Here is a 22,381-nt window from a genome sequence, read left to right on the forward strand (position 1 = left end):
TTTTTGACTTACCCTCTTGCCCTACTCTACCTTCTCTCTGCCCTGGTTACTTCTTCAGGGAACAGAAGCTGCCTGAGCTGCCTCTGTGCACACAGCACCCAAACCTGAGGGCTGCCAGCTCTGTGACGACCTGGGCTTAGATCAGAGCTGCAGCCCGACTGCCCTTCATGATGTCATATGCCATGCAGGCAATTGCCATGCCCAGGCAATGCTGCCACCCAGAATGCTACATGGTAGTTGAAGATAGAATACCAGAGAAAATCCCCCCTACGTGGTTCCCAAGTGTAGAGAGCCAAGACTGTAAGTCATGAGAGAGAAGACCTTGCAGACTATCCCACTGCCATCAAGTCGATTCCAACCCCTAGCGGCCCTATAGAGAGTTTCAGAAGCTGCAAATCTTCATAGGAGCAGACAGCCTCATCTTTCTCCTATGGGGAGGGCTCGTGGGCTTGAAACGCTCACCTTTCAGTCACTAACCCAATGCGTACCCCAGGGCATCACCGGGACTGTCAGCTTTCAGACTAATGTCTACTGACAAACCAATTGTCATTGAGTTGATCACAACCCTCAATGCCCCGCTCATTTCCGAGCAGAACTGTGCTCCATAGAGTTTCCCATGGCTGCTTAATTTGCAAATGGGTTTCCAGGCCTTCTTCCAAGTCCAGCCATTCTGTTAGCATCCCTGAGCCTGGAATAGCCTCTTGAGCCTGGTGTCATGGTCAAAGGTCACTTAAAGGACACAGGGGGACTGTCTACTAACAGTTGAAGGGATAAACAACACGCGCTGTGTACGTAAATTGGAATATTACTCAGCCATAATGCATGCGATGGCATGAACGAACCTTGAAAATTATGCAGAGTGAAACGAGCCAGGCATGAAAGGGCAAATGCAGTCGCACTTACACGAACTAGCTGAAGTAGAGAAATGTGTAGAAATAGGTGGGGGATGCCAGTGTGCAGGGACTCAGTAGGGAGTCACTGCCAAGTGGGTGCAGAGCTTCTGTTGTGATGGTGAGGCTGGAAGCTAATGAGGTGGTGGGCTGCAGGGCCCGGTGAGTGAGTTAATGCCGCCGAGACGTCCACGCGAAGACAGATTTTAACCTGTGTATATTTGACCTCAAACTGTATTTCCAAATAACTATTACCTCGCCTCCATGAGTTCAAAGACTTTCTTTTCTATGTGTGTAGCTTCTGTTGAACATCACTGGGTTTGATATAATGCAAATGAGGCAGATCCGTAAATATTTGCCTGTTCCATACAGAAATGTTATCTTTATTTCCAGACTCCAAACCAACCTAATTAGGAAGCGTGGCTGCGGTGAGAAGAGACATGCTACATTATTGACAAAATCGGATATAAGTGAGGCGCGGGGCAATTGCCTGCTCTCCCTTAGATGAGAGCTGTGTTGGGTACACTAACTCAGAGCGAATTGCTCGATGCTCACCGAGCGCAGTGGGTGTGGGTGTGTGTACTGCAAAAGCTCCACTAAGCCCAGTGCTATTCCAGTTTTGGTGGGGGTACCCCCTCAGAAGTCTGTGGGAGAATTCATTCCACCCTCATTCTGGTTCCGGTCTCTGTCGGAAGAGGCGAACCCTTGCATGCTTTGCCTTGTCTGCTGTTGCTTTAATTTACCCCCCAGGCTCCATCCAGATGTGAGACTGGGTCCCATACAGCACAAGAACTCACAACTGAGGTGCGCTGGCTGGGAATTGAACCCTGATCTTCCGCATGGAAGGTAGGAAGTCTACCATGGAAGTCTATTCCCTCCCTGTGTTAATGGCTTAGAAAAGCTTAGACAGTGGTGAGGAATGGGGAGAGGTCCTGATAGGTGCGTGGGGGTGCAAACTTGTCAGCTCTGCCAGCTGTGGTAAGAAGAAGAAAATTCCTGTCTTGCAAGAAAAACCAAGTTTGGAGATGACTTGGAACACCCATCCCCCAAAGGGGGCTTGTCTCAAAATCAAGGAAAAATATTCTGGGGAGTTGGGAAGATGTGCGCCCTCTGTGGCCAACTGAAGAGTTTCAAGGCCTCGCTCTCATTCATATGTGAAAGAGCAGCATCCTGCCAGTCTTTCAGCAGCCAAGCTAGATGGGGGAATGAAAACGCATCCATCTTGGTTTGCCAACACCAGCACGCCCAGGGGGCCAGAAGGCATTACTAAGCTGTTCAGAAGGGAATGGTGGCTGCTGATGAAGCATAATGTGCAAAAACACGCTCTTGAGCCCAAGTGGTATGATTACCTAAGCCCATCACTTAGATGACGGCCATCTCATTCAGGCTAATTGATCAGCAGCGGGCTGCCCAAGCGGGCTTAAAGCAGAGAGGTGCAACCTCAGTGGGACATGGTGCTCACAGCAAAAGTCTTAACTTTTTTTGTTCAATTAAGGAAGCGTTGTGTGGACTGTAGGTGCCTCTGGGGGGTACAGGAAGGTCCTGGGTGATGCAAATAGTTTCCATGTGTGGTTGGTATTTCAAATCCACTCAGCAGCACAGCCGAAGAAAGGCTTGGTGATGAATGGTTGTTTCCTTCAAGACTAGGGAGGACCCCACAGGGAAGCTCTACTCTATAATTCGGGGCTGCCATGAGTTGGAATCAAATTAATGGCAATAAGATTGGTTTGGGTTTGGTGGTACAAATGGTTAGTGCCCCTGGCACGCTAATGGAAAGGTTGAAGGTTCTAGTCTACCCACAGATGCCTCAGAAGAAAGGCCTGGTATTCATGTCTAAAATATCAGCCACTGAAACCCGTTGAAAACAGAGCTCTACTTTGATTCACATCTGATAGACCTGGGGTCACTGATCTGATGGCAGTGGCATTACCTGGAATCTAAGGAGGCCTTTCTAAATAGCCTGACAAACCAAGAACCAGTGTGTTTGCGTCTGTTCTCTTTGGGGAGTAAATTCAACCTCCTTCTCTCCCTATTGGAAAGTTGCTGTCTGTAGTTCTTGAAAATATGCAACTGATTCTGAAACATGGTTTGTAAGAGAGAATGCTCTGGAAAGTTATTCAGTCCCCAGCCCAGGCAAGGGGACAAATGTTGCTGCCACCACCCTCAACCATGGGCTCGCATCAACCCCTGATTCTGAGCTCCTGCTCATTTTCTGATGCCCTGCTTGCATGGTCATTTCCAGAAAGAGAAAGGGAGGGATTGTTAAAAGCACCCAGAAATGAAGGAGCCTACCAGTTCCGGGGAAGCTTCTAAGCTGGGGGTGATGGACAGTATCCTCCTCAAGTAATTCATCCATCGATCCAGAGGCTGCTCTGATCGGATGTCCTGGGTCCGTCCCGACTGATCGCCCCAAAGCGTACAACTGCCCCTCACAGGGTTTTCGATAGTTGGGTGTGACAGACTTCTTCCCAAGGCATCTTTGGGTGAACTCAGACCTCCCACCTCTTAGGAACAGCCAGGAGCAGAATCCAGGATGCTTTCAGAGGAAGGGCGTGTTGAGCCGGGCTTTCGGGAAGCCAGCATGTCAGTTTTGGGTTAGGAGGTACCACATCAGAGCCTGGGGAGAAGCACAGGCACCTGGGGTCACCTGGGCCCAGGGGACCCTGGCAGGTTCTAGGCTACGGGAAAGACCCAGCAGAGCTCAAGCAGACTCTCCAGAGCCAGCCCGGCCAAGCATATGCCGAAGCTTTGACTTTAATGGCTTCAGTCCAGCCTTTGGAGAGCCACGGAAATAATTAGGGCAAGGGAAAGTGGGGCACACAGGACACTCAGATGTTTCTTCAGCCTGGGTAATTATCACTGGCACTAAAACAAAAGTGGGAAGGAAACCAAGCTGGGGCCGCCATAGATGCAGTTTACTCCAAAATCAATCTGTCTCGTCTGGCTGGAAACAAAGGAAGGCTATTATCCAAGGGAAACACGCAGACCATCTCCTCTTCCTCCTCGACTGGCTTTCTATCCAAAGAACCAGCCCAGAGGGCTACAATGAAAGCTGCTGATTGTTGTTGAAGACCTGGAAGTCCCAGGATGCAAGACCATAGCCCATCAGATAGGGGGCATTGGCCAATCCCAAAGATGACGGTGGCCCTTCTTTGGCCACCCCTGAGACCTGCAAAGGTGAGATTCAAAAATGGGCAGTGAGCAGAGTGGTCCTTCTTGTTTGAGGATGAATGCGAAGGAGAGGAAGAAGAGTTGGAGCAGGAGGGGGAGTTGGAAAGGTTGGAAGAGTTGGCCTTCAGTTCAGCAGGGGGTGAGGTTTTCAGAACAACGGGTGTCTCAGCCTTTCAGAGCTCTAGAGTGATCTGAAAAAAAGAAAGAGCATCCAGGGGGAAAATGGGGCAAATATGAATGGCTTCCTATCTCCATGGCAACCCCTTTCCACTGTATCCGTCACTGATTCCATGTGCCGGGCTCCCATCCTTTCCGCGATGAATGCGGTATTGCAGGGACAGAAGAGGCACAGCTGTGTCCTGCTGAGTGAGCTGCCCCCTGTCAGTGAAAACCTACCACTTGCTGAAGAGCCCAGCTACCTGTACCAATAACATTTTTAACACAGGGAAAGGTACAGGGTTTAAAACACAAAAACGTCCTTTCCAGAATCTCAGGAAAAGGAGCATATGGCATAAAATGGACCTCCTGATTCCATGGCGCACTGTGCAGTCGTGGGGCCCGGGGGATGGCACTGGGGCCTCGCGCCATGAAAGGTAGTTTTAACGTCATAACAGCATTTGTGCTGATGGAGTTAATGGACCCGGGAGCCTGGGAAATCCCTCTGAACCCAGGCCCAGGCCCCATTCGTCGCCATCCAGTTCCAGAGCCAAGGCAAGAGAGACAAAGGGTCCCTAGTCAATTGGTTTCTCGTTTTGTTTGACCAACAGTAAGTGCCAACCGGGAGGAGAGGGAGGTCAGCCCCGCTTCCTCTCTGCCAGGCAGCCATGGGTTGGCAAAGCCCCTTGACTGAAAACTCACCTCCTACCTGGTTGTGCTCTTCAAAAAAAGCTGCTGCTGCTGCTGCTGCTGCTGCTGCTGCTGCTGCTGCTGCTGCTGCTGCTGCTGCTGCTGCTGTTGTTTTTAGGGTCCCCCAGTGACTCCCGTTCCTTCTTTCCTGGGCCTGTGCAGGGTGATAGGCTCAGTTGCTCTGGTATGGACACAGCCTCACGGAGACCCCGGGCAGGCACGGGGCGAGGTGCTTTCTCTGTGTGAACCCACCAGAATGGAGCTGTCAGCCCTGTCTGTCTTGGCTGTTACACCCTGCAGAAAAGGAAAACTGTCCTCTACCTACACTCAGCTTCCAGCTGAGAAGGAGGCTCCTGATTCCCAGACGTCAGCTTCTCAGCGAGGTTATTTTTCATGTGCGATTTCCAATCCTTAACATTCTAAACTAATGTCGATCCCCTGGTGGTGTAGTTACTCCGAATTAGTCTGCGATCTGCGTGGTCAGCAGTGTGAAAGCAGCCGTGTGTGTGTGTGTCCGAGGGATGGAGGGAAGCCGGGGGAGAGACTGGGCTCCTCCTCTTGTAAACAGTTACAGGGGTAAGCAACCCGTAGGGGCTCACTCTGAGGCAGCGTGGGCTCCATGGCAGTGAGTTTGGGTTTGTTTTTTGGCCTTTTTCTTGGCTTATTGTGGGACTGAGCCTTCATGAGCATGATGCCCACCTTCGCCGAGATGGTTGACACCTTGCCATCCAGTTGGTTCTGACTCGCAGTGACCCTCTCGGTCCGAGCAGGGCTGCTCTCCGGAGTCGCCGGCACTGTAAATCCCCCTCGTAGGTGATCTCGGGCATGCACGCCACTGTAAGCACAGCTGTGACAGGAAAGGGTTGTGTTGGCGGCGTACACCCAGCAGGAGAGGCATGAGCTAGGGGTGTCATTCATTAGGAAGGGGAGGCACTAGAGGCCTACATGTGACAGGAAGCTACATGTATGACAAGATGGCTGGGCTAGAGTTAAGATGGCAGTTGAACCTTAGTTGTTTCTGAGCTGGCTTGACCTTAGGTGCCCCTGGGCTCTTCTCCAGGGGAGCAAACTATGATCCTTAACAGAAGGGAGTGGGCCCTACTTAGGGTTAGGTGGTCGGACTGCTTTTGATGGTAGATAACCATCAGGCAAATAGCCTTCAAGTAGTGGACCTTCAAGCAGATGTAGTTGCAACCATGTGTTTGCAAGAGCACCTTAAACTTGACATTATTACAGGGGCATTGTGGGCAATAACGTTTATTTAGGAGAATGTGAGTGGAAAGCATTTCCAGACCACGAATGTGACGGTCTACTTCCACGGGAGCATCGGCCCCCCAGACTCCGTAACATATGAGCGTAGAGAATGTGTCCACATACGCTCTCTTCCCAGTTCTGTTTCCCACACGATGCTTAACGTGATTCAGCGTGGAGTCCAGACTAGGACATCAGGGAGTGTGAATGCTCTCCGAATCACAGGGGTGAGTTGTGCGACCTGCCTGGCACAGGACCAGTCAGTGTTCTGCTCTATTGTATGCAGTGGCCCCGACTTGGGGCAATTTGATGGAAGCCATGATGGATAGGTTTTTTTGGGGGGTAACATGGCAGACATGGACTGGAAAGTGAGAAAGGGACCAGACCTCAACCTGGGGCACTAAGCCTCGAGGGTAGCATACGGCATAAAACAGCGAACTAGCAGTAAGGTCTGTGGGGCTGGACCCAGTCCAGCTATGTGGACCCCTCCCCAGAAGAACGCACTACAGAGGACAGCCCTGAAGATACAGCCCGGGAGAGTGACGGGTCTCCCCAGACCACAGGGGAGCAAACTAAGAGGGAGGGAGGGTGAGAGAGAGAAAAACAGAGTGTCACACACACACACACACACACACACACACACACACACACACACACACACACGGCATCCTGGGCCAACAAGCCTCCAGGACAACATTCCTGCTCGGAGCAGTCAGTGTACAGAGAGGACTGTGGGGCTGGCTCCATCGTGAGACACGATCCCCCCTCACTGATCCATAGTGCTACAGGGGACAACACTGGAGACCCCTTGTGGAATTGTGCCCGGTCTGACCCCCCCACATCAGAGCAAAGGGAGCACAACAAGCAGCAAGGGGAGCAAAGAAATGAAGTCCCCAAGGAATCCCGAAAATAGGCTTCGGAATTGGTGAGCAGGGTGTGGCACTTCACCAGATCCAACTGGAAAGCATGCAGAAGGGTCGGCAGACAGACTTGGAATTATTTATAGGCTTTTTTTTCTTTCTCATATCTATCCATATAAGATAAGCAGGATAACCAATTCCAAGGAGCAAATAATGGGGCAGACAGCTCCGGGGGGACATGGGAGAAGAGGAGGTGGGAGAAAGGGAGGGGAAGGCAACAAACCCAGGGACAAGGGAACAATGAGATCTAAAACCGATAGTGAGGAAAACAGAGAATGCCTGATGGGGATGGATTGAGTGCAAAGCAGCCAAGAGAAAATCCTGAGAGCCAAATGAAGGTCAAGCATGATAGTGGGACAGGAGGAAAGTACCATAAAAAGAAATAGAGGAAAGAACTAAGATGCAAAAGGTATAAATGTTGGCATGTATATATGTGAATATATTAGTATATAACGATAGGGATCTAGGTCTATATATATTTAAATGTTAAATATTAAGGTAGCAGATGGGCATTGGGTGTCTACTCAAGCCCTCCCTCAATGCAAGAACAATTTGTTCTTATAACCTGGCATTCTGTGACACTCACCTTCCCGACACGATCACTGGAGTTAAAATGGGTACATAAGCAAATGTGGTGAAGGAAGCTGATGGTGCCCAACTACTAAGAGATTTAGCATCTGGGGTCTTAAAGGCTTGAAGTTAAACAAGCAGCCATTATCAGGGAAGCAACAAAGCCCACATGGAAGAAACACACCAGCCTGTGTGATCAGGAAGTGTCAACAGGATGAGGTATCAGGTATCAGAAAACCCAAAATAAATATATGGGTGCAAATGACAGGGGTTGGAGTGGAGACCCAAAGCCCATCTGTACACAATTGGACATCCCCGCACAGAAAGGTCACAAGGAAGGAACGAGTCAGCCAGGGTGTAGCACAGCACGGACAGAACAGACAACATTCCTCTAGTTCTTTAATGCTCCCCCCCCCCCTATCATGACCCCAGTTCTGCCTTACAAATCTGGTTAGACTGGGGCATGTACACAGGTACAGATAAGAGCTCTCAACACATGGAATCTAGGACAGGTAAACCCCTCAGGAACAGTAATGGGAGTAGTGATACCATGAGGGTAGGGAAAGGTGTGTGGAGAAGTGGGGGGAGAAACGGGAAACCAACTATAATGATTGATGTGTAACACTTCCCTCCCCTTCCCCTAGGGGGACAAACAACAGAGACATGGGCAAAGGGAGACAGCAAGCAAATGGTGTAAAATATGAACATAATAATTTATAATTTATCAGGGGTCCATGAGGGTGGGAGGGGAAAAAGGAGCTGATACCAAGGGCTCAAGCAGAAAAAAAAATGTTTTGAAAATGATGATGGCAGCATATGTGCAAATGTGTTTGATACAATTGATATATGGATTGTTATAAGAGCTGTAAGAGCCCCCAATAAAATCATTTATTAATTTTTAAAAAAAGGAAAGAAGAGATGGGTTTAGCCTGTCAGTCAGATCACAGCCTGATGGGGCCTCCTTGTGGGCATGACCTCCTCAAAAGGAGGGTCCTGTGAACCTCCCCCTCTCGGTCTGCTTCACCTTCCTCCTATGGAGTTACTAGGTGAGCTGCCAGAACCACCAGCATTGGATTCACGGAACTTTGCATCCACCGGCTGGTGATGTTCCTGCATTCTGCGTCATTGCATGTGGCTTCATGAGTCGAACGAGAGACTTACTTATGGACTAGTATTGGCCAAAGGGGCTTGAGTTGGACTAGGCTGGGATGTTTTCTTGATAAATAATGAGCCCTTGATATAAAGCTCTCTCTTACTCATATGTGAGTATCTCCAGATTTGTTTCTCTAGTCAAGCTGGCCTAACACAGAAGTGGACAACAGTATCTTTCATTAGAGGTCCCATATCAACCTCGGTGCAAAGAAACTGAGCTAATGTCCGCTGGCGTGTCCTTGAAGAGGCTGAGGATAAAGCAGAGGCGCTCGGGGGCCCAGTTCGGGTGTAGCTTGGAGGTGGAGGTGGACGTGGGAGGTAAGTTAGAAGCTTTAGTGAACATTTCTGGACACCAAAGAGGGAAAGTTTTTAAAGGGAAGGGAACTAACATTTAAGCAACTATTGTGTACCATCCTTGGTGCTGAGTGGTTTATATTTTTTATCTTATTTAATGAAGCTGCCTCCAGACATCTAACACTGGAGGACATTTTCCATCCCTAGAAGTGACCTCAAGTTGCTTTACTTTTCACAAGTAATCATTTCCATTTACTAAGTAGTCTTATGTGCCAGGCATTGAGCTAAGCCCTTTTGACACACTATCTTTTAATCATCACGGTTGGAACGTGCTGGTCTCCATATCTGTTGCTGCCTAGTAACGCCAGCAGCACTGAGTGAGGATAATTGTTTATCTTGATCACAAATCTACACTTTGGGCAGGACTCCTCCATTTATCTCTGCTCCATTTAATATCAGCTGGGCGCCTCACCTGGGACCCGAGCCCACTGTCCTTCTGGTTTCAGAGGCTGTCCGTCTTCAGGAAATGAGACTGCTGTCCCAGAGTTGCTTCCAGTTCCAGGATGGCGCTGTTCCCTCCGGTGGCTCGCCGCCAGCTGATGGTCAGCCAGGAAAGCTGGCTTCTCCCCCAGGAGCCACTCCACAGTGCTGCCTGGGCTTCCCCACAGCATGGCAGCTGGTTTCCAGGAACAGGGATGAGCTGCTGCCGGACTCAGGACTGCACCTGGCACAGCATCGTTTCTGCCCCTTTGGGTTGGTCAGGACACAGCTTGCTCAGATTCAAGGCAAAGGGAAAGAGCTCCCCACTCTCCACTGTTGGTGTGTCAGACAATGTGAAGCCCTCGCGGTTCTTCGACTATTTATTTGTCATTTTTAATTGGGCGAATGTTTACAGAGCAGATCTGTTTTCCACGCAACAATTCACGCACATTTTGTTTCATCCCATTGATTGCAGTCCTCACAAGATAGACGCATCCTCCCCACTGCCTCCCTGTTTCTGCATTTCCTCTCCCTCTCTGCCTTCCGAGCTGTGCTGCTGCGGTTGTCGCGGTTGTCGTCAGGCGCCGTCAGGCTGGTTCTGACTCACGGCGACCCTGTGTGCAACAGATCAGGGAACCACCCTAGCCAAGCCTCACTCCAGTCTCTTATACTCATGCAGTCCCATACAATGAGGATCTTGTCCAACCTGCGCAAAGTCATGTGGCTCAGAGCCATTGGCACATATGGCAGGGGCACCGCAGCTCTCAGGGTCAGCAGCAGGAACAGTGCAGCAGAGAGACGCCTGCCTCCAGAGGGCTTAAGCTCCATGGCACCACCACGGGAGGTCCTCAGGCAGCCACCGGACCGACGGCCTAAACTCCGCCCATATCTTCTTACAGGCACCAGGTTGGCACAAAAGACGATCACACTGTTCAAACCTCCAATCGTTCAGTCAGCAGTTGTGAATAAAAACCAACCGTGTGGCACCCAAGGGCTCTCCTCCCTCCATCCCCCCAAGTAGTTATGTTTCAAGAAAGAATCATCGCAAGACGCTTGGAGAAATGGATTAAACCTGTAAAACTAATTTCTCACCCAAATTATTCTGACTTGATCCTAAGAGCAAAAATGGAAGAAAAAAAAGTCTCTGTGATTCTAACAAACCTCCCTTTTATTTCCTCTCCCTGTTTTGGTTTGTTTTAGCCACAATGTAATGTTTTTCTCACTTGAACACTGATTACCTCTGCCCAATCCTATAAAACATACTCAGCCAAGGCAGAAGAGTGCTCCTAGGGATCCCGTTTGCCTCTTTTATTCCCAATGAAACGTGCTTGAGCATGTGGCTATGGTCAGGGGAGGGCTGGGGCAAGGTTTCTCAGTAACATCCCAGTCATGGCCCCGTTAGGGCACTTTGAAACAAAACAAAGCACAATGGCTACTTTTTATGCCATTGGGTGGAAAACACAGTTTTTAAGCCAAGGCTAATCTAAAATGTTTAACAGAGCTCAAATGGAACTCTTACCAAATCATTGAAGCTTTGCAGAAGGTTATGGGAAAGCTGCCTCCCAGCAAACAGCAGATTTGAAGGGAGCTCAGGAAGGCCTCAGAGATGAGCTAAGCGAGGCACGCCATTAACCTACATGAGTGAAGAAACTGTGGCGCCAGCCCAGAAATTGGGGGGAGAAGACCATAGACTTTCCATTTATGTGACAGTTGTGGAGCCGGGGTCTCAACGGGCCGTCACTTTCCATTTAAAGAAACCAGCTTGTCTTCAACCAGCTTTTGCCTTGACGGGTGCCAATAGCTTTGTGGGAAAGTCAGTTGGCACCAAGACCTGGTCTTCCCGCAGTCTTTTATGCAAGAGTGAAGCAGATGGACATGAGTTGATAAACAAGTCTCTGCTCTACCAATATAAACTGGAGAGTAAGGTCCAATCAAACAGAGATTTCATTGAGGATCTACGGGACCAATTCAATTCAAGGCAGCTAGGTCAGTTCAGAAGAGTATTGGTGGTTAGGGTGGGGGTTTTTGGCGGAGGGGGGCAGCAAATAGTAGTGGGGGGACTAAAGTAATCTTGATTGATTTTCTTGAAGGACACAGGATAATACTGGACGCTCATTATCCACACAAATTTCAGAAAGTTTATTTGAAAACTGCATTGGTGAGTACAAAGGCCATGAAAATTATGCCAAGGATGTTTCACCCCCATGACAAAATGCACCTGGTCATCCCTTGAGGATAGCAAAGGCTGACCTTGGAGACTTCTTTGGGGAAACCTTACACCTGATTTTTTCCCCTTCAGGCTTACTTTTGTTCCCCAACCTCATAGGATGTTTAAAAGAAACAATTGGAGCCCCTCAGAGATGTCAAAACTGCTGTTTTAATGGGGTATAAATCAAAAAGTACAGAAAATTTGGGGAAAGGATTAGAGAGATGGAAACACTGCTTTCACATAATCCTTCATGGAAAATATGCTGAAACCATTGTTTTGTTTATTAGAGATTCTTATTATTTTAAAGCAAGACTTTGACTTACCCTCAAAACTAAAATAGATTTGAAGATGTCTGTTCAGCTTTCTTAGTTAAATACAATATATTCTTTTTTTCCCCCAAAGATGACTTCAATGTCATCTAGCCTCGCACACTCTTTGAAGACCTTGAACTTTCCTTGTTAAGAAGTGGAGTCTGAATCCCTGCCCCTTCAATCTGGGCAGGTTAGTGACCAGTGCTGGATTCTGTGTGTCTCTTAGGCAACTTTCATCCACACAAGCTCAGCTGGGTTGAGGCTGCCATGCTGTGAGGAAGCCAACCCAGCCCAAATGAAGTGACCACACAGAGACAGAGTGGATGAACTCAGATGTCCCAGCAGCCTGAGTGGCTCCAGCAACACTGTTCTTTCAGTCCCGGTCCCAACTCTGGGACAACCTCCTCGGAGGCAGCATTCTCAGCTCCCCCTTCTGGAACTCCTGGTCCATCAAAACTGCAAAAGAGAACAAAATGAGTTTTATGCTCAAAGCCAAGAAATTCTGGGAGATTCATTATGCAACAGCAGGCAACTGGAACAGTCCGTGTATGTCATGCTTTGAATTGGATGTATTTTTTAACTTTTAAAAATGGATTGTACTGGGTGTATGTTAGTCTGGGTACTTTAAACAAACAAATCCACAGAAACTCATGAATAAGAGAGAGTTTTATATAAATGTTAAGTGCACATCAAGAAAACATCCCAACCCAGTGTTGCCCAAGCCCACAAGTCTAACATTAACCCATATGTCCAACACCAATCTACAAAGTCCTCCTGCATCTCATAAAACACACACAATGATACCAACTGCAGGGGGAAAGCCGAGTCAGTGAATGTCTAAGCATCTCAGCGCTGGCAGGGGTCTCCATGCGGCTGCTCCAGCACCTAGGGGTAGGCCCATTTGGCTTCTCCTCAAGGATGTGCAGGAAGTGAGCCTTGCCAGATGAAGCAGGGAACTGGCTAAGGCAGCTGCACCCTGGTCTGACCATCAGAAAGCAAGAGACCTGAGAACTTGAAAGGCAAGTCTTACCAAGCCATTTCTCTCTCCGCCCTTTAATTAACCCCACATGTGTTTATTGGCCAGGGTGGCACAATAAACTTTTAACTATATCAGGGTGCATTAGCAAATGTGGTGAAGAAAGCTGATGGTGCCCAGCTATCAAAAGATAGAGCATCTGGGGTCTTAAAAGCTTGAAGGTAAACAAGTTGCCATCTAGCTCAGAGCTAGCCAACAAAGCTCACATGGAAGAAGTACACCAGCCTGCGTGCTCACGAGGTGTTGAAGGGATCAGGTATCAGGCATCATCAGAACAAAAATATCTTATAGTGAATGAAGAGGGAGTGAAGAGTGGAGAACCAAAGCCCATTTGTAGGCCACTGGACATCCCCTTACAGAAGGGTCTCGGGGAGGGGATGAGCCAGTCAGGGTGCGATGTACCAACGATGAAACATACAGCTTTCCTCTAGTTCCTAAATGCTTTGTCTTCACCCACTATCATGATCCCAATTCTACCTTACACATCTGGCTAGACCAGAGGATGTACACTGGTATAGATAGGAACTGGAAACACAGGGAATCCAGGACAGATGATCCCTTTAGGACCAGTAGTGAGAGTGGCTATACTGAGAGGGTGAAGGGAGGGTGGGGTTGAAAGGAGAAACTGATTGCAGGGATCTAATTATAACCTCCTCCATGGGGGACGGGCAACAGAAAAGTGGGTGAAGGGAGACATCAGACAGTGTGAGATAAGACAAAATAACAATAATTTATAAATTATCAAGGGGGGAGTGGGAAGGGAGGGGGGAAATGAGCTGATGCCAGGGGCTTATGTGGAGAGCAAATGTTTTGAGAACGATGAGGGTAACGAATGTACAAATGTGCTTTATACAAGTGATGTATATATGGATTGTGATAAGAGTTGTATGAGCCCCAAATAAAATGATTTTTTAAAAATGGATTTTACCATTACTTCTAGTGAAGTAGTTTATTTTGTTCAGACAGCAGACTGTCACCCCACAGTCTGTGTCTGATTTTTTGTTATTGTTAGGTGCCATCGAGTTGGTTCTGAACCATGTTGACCCAATGCACAACAGAACGAACGCTGCACTGTCCTGCACCACCCTCACAATTATTCTTCCTGTGTTTGAATGCTGGCAGCCACGGTGGCACTCCCTCTCCCTGAGCGCCTTCCTCTTCTCTGCTGCCCCTCCACTTTACCAAGCAGGATGTCCTCCTCCAGGCACCATCCGTGCCTTAGGAGCAGTCTTCAGAGCATTCTGACCCTCATTCTTCCCAGACAGACTTGTTTGCGTTTTCAGCAGTCCATGGTACTTTCAATATTCTTCTCTAGCGCCACAACTCAAATGCATCATTTCTACCCCAGTCTTCTTTAGTCAGTGTCAACTACCATATGCGTATGAGGCAATTGAAAATACCATGGCTTGGGTCAGGAGCACTGTGTGAGTCAGGGTAGACTAGAGAAACAAATCCCTGTGTATAGGAAAGAGCTCTATATACAAGAGCAGTTGAGAAAACACCCCAGCCCAGTGCAGATCAAGCCCCTCAGCCCGATTTTAGCCCATATGTCCAATACCAATCTGTAAAGTGCAATTGAGACTCACGAGACATGTGCAATGATGCCGAATGCAGAACAATTATAGACCAGTGGTGGGAAATCTTGTGGATACAGTGGCATTGTAAGCATCTCAGCTGGCAGAAGTGTCCACGTGGCTCCTCCAGCTCCCAGGGTTCTGGCTGCATCCGGATAGTATCATGTGGCTTCTCCTCAGAAACATCTCACAGGGAGTAAGTAGAGAGAGTCTCCACCTCCAAGGAGGAAATGCCAGAGTTCCCAAATCCTCAGGAGAAGGCCATGCCTATACAAAGGCCTCATTGGCTATGGCCTGATTGACAGACTAGATGTCATCCCTTCAGTATTAATCCCCTCATGTAACTACCACAGGCACCTTAGGCCTCAAAGTAGCCTGCCTGCTTTTCACCACGTCAAAAAGGTCTTGTGCGGCAGATTTGCCCACTTCAGTGCATTGTTTGATCTGTTGTATCCTAGTGGAGTTTCTTTCCCATTTACTCTGTTTCACTGTGGGTGTTCCAGTTGGAGTAATTATCTTCTAAGCTGTGACCCAGGTATCCATATTCCTTCTACCTATGGTGGTGTTAGGTGGTGGTGTTGGGTAAATGTTAGGCTGCTAGCCACAAGGTCAGAGGTTCAAACCTCCCAGCTGCTCCCCAAGAGAAGGATGAGGCTGTCTACTTCCCTAAAGATGTACAGTCTCAGAAATTCCATATAACATCAGGGTTGGAAACAACTTAATGGTAGTAGATTTCCTCCTGGTGGGTTTAGTGTCTCTGGTAACCCTCTTGTTCTCCTTGGCATCCTCAACTGGGTCATCAGTGTGCAGGTGGCCAGAGAGAGAGAGGTGCACATCATTGTGTCCCAACTTCTACTGGCTAAACCAGCTGGCTTTCAGGGGAACTGGGAATTTTTGTTAGCGGTGAAGCCTGGGAGGAGGGGTGAGTGAGGCAGGACCACAACAGCTTGTCTGCCGCCTCTGCTTACAGGACCGCACTCAAAACAAGCAGGCGCACTGCCATCCAGTTGATGTCAATGCAGAGTGACCCTCTAGGACAGTGTGGAAGTCTTCCCGTGAATTTCCAGGACTATAACTTCTTGCAAGGGGAGAAAGCCCCATTTTGCTCCTACAGAGCTGGCCGGTGGCTTGCAGCCCAGCTCAATCACTGCACCACCAGGGTTCCGTACACGGGGCCATAAGCAAAGACCAAGCGGGCCCAGGAAATTGCTGGTTTAATCAGAGTCCAGTCCCCAGGGGTTCTAGTTCCTGACCACTTCATGTGTGCCAGCATAGAACTGCACTTCGTGAGGTTTTCAGAAGCCAGGCCTTTCTTCTGAGGCTCCTCTGGGTGGATGTGAGCTGGCAGCCTTTCAGTTAGCACGTGTTTGTGAGCATGTTGCGCCACCTAGTGCCTCTGCTCATTTCTGAAGCCCTCCATGTTCAAAGAATGCTGAGGTTCCCAGAGAGAACATGGCCTTCCTACCTCTCTTCCAATCCCTCACAACTTAATGCCAGTGTTGGACTGAACACTGAGGCCCAGGCAGGCCACTGGCTAGGTGCAGCCCAGCACCCTGAGAGAACCCTGCACGGTGCCAGGATTGTTCATCGGTTCCAGTTCACCAGCTACATGGATGTGATACAGGGAAACCCAGCCCTAAGTTAGAAATCATGTTTACCTTGAAATAGGCCAGGGGTCCTCAGAATTTTAGATTATGACCAGAATCAAGTTATGTGGAGACAATTCCTAAAATAATTTTTTTAAAAAGTCAAGAGCCCCCTCCAAAACCAAACTCACTGCCTCGGAGTCAATTCTGACACCTCGTGCCCCTGTAGTACAGAGTAGAAGTATGGTTTCCGAGCCTGTCATTCTTTATGGGAGTGGAAAGCCCCATCTTTCTCCTGCAGAGCGGCGGGTGGTTTGGGACTGCTGACCTCATGGTTAGCAGCCCAACATGTTACCACTATGCCACTGCGCACCTATCTGGAACCCTTAGGAGGGTTTGAATTTACAGTGTGAAGATGGGAGTGGTTTCTCTTGCGCTGCTCCAAAGGCCCTTTTTGTGTTTGACGCCTCGTCCTTACATGTGGCCTCACATCCGGTGAAAACTTCTGGGGGCCAGTGTTATTCCTGGTGGTGGGGGGTGGGAGGAAGAAGAGAAGCCGTCACATTCTCCCCGTCTTAGATGAGTAAAACAGCAAATGCCTGTTAGCATGCTTTCACGCAATTTCCCTGATAATGCTGCTATTTAAAACACTGACTCAAAGCCCTAAGACAGGCGGTACAGCCTGCTTGCTAACTATGGGGTACAGATGGCTCTTCTCTCCTTCCACCGTGGACCCAGGTAAACGTCCTGAGGTCTGCACTGACTCCTGGTTAGCACCGACCTCTTTCCCGACAACCACCGCCGCGGCAGGCGTGCAGGTTCTCAAGGCAGCTTGCTTGAGAACGCGCGTGTAAGAACTGCCTAGTCCCCATCTCCCTCGGAGCCGGCGGGATCTTAGCAGCCGTTATTTACGAAGTGATACTTTTTATGTTCCTGAACCTTGCTGAAGTCCTTTCGTTTTAATTATTTGGACTATTGACTAAGGGTTTGATGGGGAGAGATTGATGACAAACGGATCTGTCTTCTCAGAAGGAAGGTGAAAATGGAAAGAAGACCTCAGATGGCTGTGGAGGGAGGACCTCAGGTGGTGGTGTGGGGAGGACCTCAGATGGCTGTGGAGGGAGGACCTCAGGTGGCTGTGGAGGGAGGACCTCAGGTGGTGGTGTGGGGAGGACCTCAGATGGCTGTGGAGGGAGGACCTCAGGTGGTGGTGTGGGGAGGACCTCAGATGGCTGTGGAGGGAGGACCTCAGGTGGTGGTGTGGGGAGGACCTCAGATGGCTGTGGAGGGAGAACCTCAGGTGGTGGTGTGGGGAGGATCTCAGATGGCAGTGGGGGGAGGACCTCAGATAGCTGTGGAGGGAGGATCTCAGGTGGTGGTGTGGGGAAGACCTCAGATGGCGGTGGGGGGAGGATCTCAGATGGCAGTGGGGGGAGGACCTCAGATAGCTGTGGAGGGAGGACCTCAGGTGGTGGTGTGGGGAGGATCTCAGATGGCTATGGAGGGAGGACCTCAGGCGGTGGTGTGGGGAGGATCTCAGATGGCTGTGGAGGGAGGACCTCAGGCGGTGGTGTGGGGAGGATCTCAGATGGCTATGGAGGGAGGACCTCAGGTGGTGGTGTGGGGAGGACCTCAGATGGCAGTGGAGGGAGGATCTCAGATGGCAGTGGGGAAGGACCTCAGATGGCTATGGAGGGAGAATCTCAGATGGTAGTGGGGGGAGGACCTCAGATGGACATAGGAGAGGACCTCAGATGGCTATGGAGGAAGGATTTCAGATGGTAGTGGGGGGAGGACCTCAGATGGCTGTGGAGGGAGGACCTCAGATGACTATGGAGGGAGAACCTCAGATGGCAGTGGGGGAGGATCTCAGATGGTAATGCAGAAAAGACCTCAGGTGCTAACCAGAAACTCTGCCGTTAGAACCCACCAACCACTCAGCTGCACCAAGACGTGGCCTTCAGCTTCCCCAAGGATGTATAGCTTCAGAAACCCCAGAGAGCAGTTCTCCTCTGTCTTGCAGGGTCACTGTGAGTTGGGATTGCCTCGATAACAATGGATTTGCCTTGGGTTTTATAGTTGAAGGATTCTCTCTGTTCCCTTTAGGAAGAATAGAAGCCAAACATAATGACATTGAATCGATTCCGGCGCAGGGCAAACCCATGTGTGGAAGAGTAGAATGGGTCTCTCACTGGCTGTAATTTTTATGGAAGCAAATTGACCAGCCTTTATTCTGCAGCACTACTGAGTGAGTTCAACTGCCAGTCGTTTAGTTGTGGCTGAGCACAAGCCATTCCCCCACAGAGACCTTTTAAACAGAGTAGAAAGATAAGAAATCGAGGAGCGGAAGGCTCTCTGAGTTGAGTGGGAGGCAGTTGTGTGTTGCACACAGGAGTGCAGAGAGCCCAGAGCAGACTAGTGTCTACGGAAAACAGTGCTAAGGGTGTCCCGGGGGGGGGGGGGAGGGCTCTAAGTTCCAGGGTGCATTCCCATGCCAATTGCTGGTCTCTGTCCATGGGTGGGGCTTCTCTGCTTCCTGGCAGGGCTCAGGCTCTGAGTCATCCTCCAGGGTGGCAGATCCTCCCTGAACTCAATGCTCAGGGCCCAGGGAGAAAGGACATGCGCCTTCTTCACTTCCGCCAGGCTCCTGGGGAAGGGTCCCAGCGGTGGACCGGTCACCTGAGCAACACCCTAAAGTTAAAAATCAGAAAGCGGTCTTTTATCAAGGTCAGAACTTGGAAAAGTGGCTTTTAATCTTTAGCGCACTAAGAATCACCACCATCTCTGCCAGCTTGTCAGTCTGTGGTTGATGGCTTGCATGATACTGTGCTGCTGGAAGCTAGAATGTCTGCTTTTCAAATCCCAGCGCGGCCACCATGGTGGCGACAAGTTTCAGAACAGCTCTCAGTCTAAGGTAGACTAGAAAGAAAGATCTGGCGATCTACTTCTGAAAATTAATCAATGAGAACTCTGTAGATTACAACCGACTTCCATTTGATCCCGTGCTGGAAGACACGCCCTTCAAAATGCAGAGTGACCACAAAGTGGAGCCCAGCACTCCTGGGTCACAAGGATGGCGCGTTCTGATCTGCACCAGCCCCAACACCACCCCCAAAGAGCCACCTGGAATGCTTGTTAAAAATGCCGATTGGCCTGCACCCCCACTCTTCAACAAGCTTTCAAACAGCAAGTGGGAAGGGAGGTGCAAAATGTACTTCTTTTAATCAATTAATTAATCTATTTATTATTGTCATTTATTGTAGCCTTTTCACTAACCTGAGTATTAAAATAGCAAAAGGAAAGCTGACAACACTGTGACCAAGAGCTCATTCTTTCCACCAAAAGACCACACTCCTCAACAGGCAAAGTGACCGAAGACCTGTATCCTGTGGTGGAATGTGCGTGCCCACAGGGATTCCCTGTGGGAATGGTGTCAGAGCCCCGATTTTTGTCTGTCTGCTCCTGTGATTGGAGCACCCCTCTGAAAACAAGGGTCCCAAGGAAGCACTTTTGTCTGTGGTAACCTACGTGGGCCCTGGAAGGCCCACAGCTGCCCTGAGCGACTGGAACGAACACACGCCTGGCCTTGTGGGTGAAGGGTGAGGCCGGACCTGGACGCGGACCGCAGTGTGGCACTCCGTGGCGCCCGTGTGGATGTGGTCGCGGCAGGCATCGTGTTTGTGGAGCTGCCTTGCAGGGAGGAAATAATGAAAGCACCGGTTACATGCATGACTGCAGTTCATTATTGCTCTGTGAATGGATGGCTAAACTCGATAAAGATTAGCATGCAAGAGCTCTTATTAAAAGTTCCTTATTATTTGCCACTATTCACCACGTGGCTATGCTGGAGGGGCCAGTTCATTCATCCACGTAATAAAGTAAAATAAAATAAACAGGGTGTCTGTATTGTGCTAGGAGATGGGGGACTGGCCAGGGTAACAGCTGCCCTGGCCGCTTCACTCTGTGACAACGAGTTTTTGAATAACTATAGTCTTTACATATAAATAAACATGCTCACAAAAAGGAAAATCGTTCTCAGGCCATATATCGCACTTTTTGCATGAGAAATTCCTTCCAGGGATGACCTTCCCGGGGACTTGAAGAGGGATAGCAAGAGAAAGTCACAGTTGGCCTGTAGGGTTTTGTTTTGTTTTGCAATTTTAATTTTTGTCCTTGAGTAAAGACTTCACTTCTGAAAAATGTTCCAAAGAATCATTGATTTATATTTTTCTTCCCATAATGTCTCTGTACCCACCTTCCTTCCACATGGCACCATGGTCAAAAGAGATAAAATACCCAGGTGCTTCCAGCACAAATGCACCTTCAGGTAGCATTCCCACAGTGTGAACACCTGGTGCCAGACTGTTTCCATGTACCTGCGTGCACTTTACGAGCCTGGAGTCTGTGTGCTCCAGTAGTCCATGATAGAATAAATCAATACAAAACGATTGTCGTCAATAACCTGGGCTTCCTGCTTCGCAGCGTTGCAGGTGGCGAGCTGTTTGACTTCTTAGCTGAAAAGGAATCTTTGACTGAAGAAGAAGCAACAGAATTTCTCAAGCAAATTCTCAACGGAGTTTACTACTTACACTCCCTTCAGATTGCCCACTTTGATCTTAAGGTATGTTGCGGGTGTTAGCCTGGTAGAGATGTTTGAAAACCACAGCGTTATTTGTAAGAAAAAAAATGGAGATATTAAAGAAACATCCAAAAGATACTTTTTCCCTGCGTGAATTTAACAAATGGAATTGTTACTATCAGTCCACAAGCCTGTAATGCATGCCTCTGCAGGAGTCTGTACGTTTCCGCTCATCTTTTCGGGGGTCCAAGCTTGAAGACTACTGATTGCCTCTGGACGGTGTGGTGCAGGATCAAGGGTCTTGCCAGTCTCTAAGGCAAAGACCTGCTGTTGGTGGGCTAGCACACCTTCAGCCCGCCGTGGCCAGAGGCAGGCGCAGTGATCCCACTGGTGATGCAATGGGTTAAACACCTGGCGGCTACCTACAAGGCCAGCGGTCCGACCCACCAGACAGTCTGAGGAGCGGCGACGAGACTGTCTCTTCCTGTAAAGACTTTCAGGCTCAGGAACTCCAAGAAGCTATTCCACTCTACCGTAAACAGTCAAAAAAAGAGTCTGAGTCAATCAGTGGTAGTGGGTTTGGAGATGGCTTCTGGAGGTCTCCACCCGTGGGGCACAGGTGGCTTATGATGGGCTACTAACCTAGACCTTGGTAGTCTGACCCCTCCCAAAGACAGCATGGAAGAAAGGCCCACCGTTCTGTTTCTGTAACGTGGCAGCCAAGAAGCTGCTCCTATGGAGCAGTCAGTCCACCCTCCAGCCTGTCTGTTTCTGCAGTTCTTGGGCAGCTGACATAAAAGGTGTGTTGAGTTATGCTTGCCTTCCGATGCAAAGGCTTCCGGGCCTGACCCCGTCAGCGGTCACAGTCAAGTCCAACTCTGAAGTTGGCTAGCTGGGAGATAGAAAGGGGTGGAGTCATCCTCCCAGCTACCGAGCAAAGAGAAGACATAAGCATGCGACACAGGAAGTGGCGCTGTGAGAGATCACAATTCAAGACTGTGAAGAGATGTCACCAGGGCAGGCAATCGATGCCAGATGCGTGATTCCGTCATTGGTACTCGGCTCTGGCTTCTGAGCGGGCCGGGGGTTCTCCATACCGACTATAGGTGCGATGTCGAGACCCCATTGGAAGAGCTGGCTGTAGATGTGGGTGGTGGTTGCATGTGATTAATGCCGTCCACATCGCTAAATCGTACATGTAAAAAATGCTGAATTGTCAATAGTGCTAGATGTGCTTTTTAGCACACACACACGCACACACACCCCTCCTGTCTATTTTAATCTCTCAACACTCATTCGTGTGCATACACCCCAAAAGGTGCTGACTGCAATTGCCTACAACTTTCTGCCTGACATCCTTTTTCTGGCCCTAGAAACTGGAGATGCCAACGACTAGATGTTCACACAGGTGCTTCTCCACGGGAATCATTCCAAGCTCGACTTTTTCTCCCCAAGTTCCTCAGAGGGGGCACACGCTGGTACCCACACATTACATCCGCTACCTCTGTCCTG

General features: G+C 49.3%; 1 protein-coding gene across 2 annotated transcripts in view; it reads left to right on the forward strand.

Annotated features, from left to right (window-relative positions):
• The window catches only part of DAPK1 (death associated protein kinase 1), a 226,854-nt gene that overhangs the window by 127,901 nt on the left and 76,572 nt on the right, over positions 1-22,381 (forward strand). For both annotated transcript variants that reach the window (XM_075550701.1, XM_075550702.1), the window contains exon 3: positions 20,773-20,911. In XM_075550701.1, the coding sequence (XP_075406816.1) occupies positions 20,773-20,911 (139 nt within the window). The remainder of the gene's footprint in view (positions 1-20,772; positions 20,912-22,381) is intronic.

Source organism: Tenrec ecaudatus, chromosome 5, assembly GCF_050624435.1.
Source record: "Tenrec ecaudatus isolate mTenEca1 chromosome 5, mTenEca1.hap1, whole genome shotgun sequence".
NCBI lineage: Eukaryota > Metazoa > Chordata > Mammalia > Afrosoricida > Tenrecidae > Tenrec > Tenrec ecaudatus.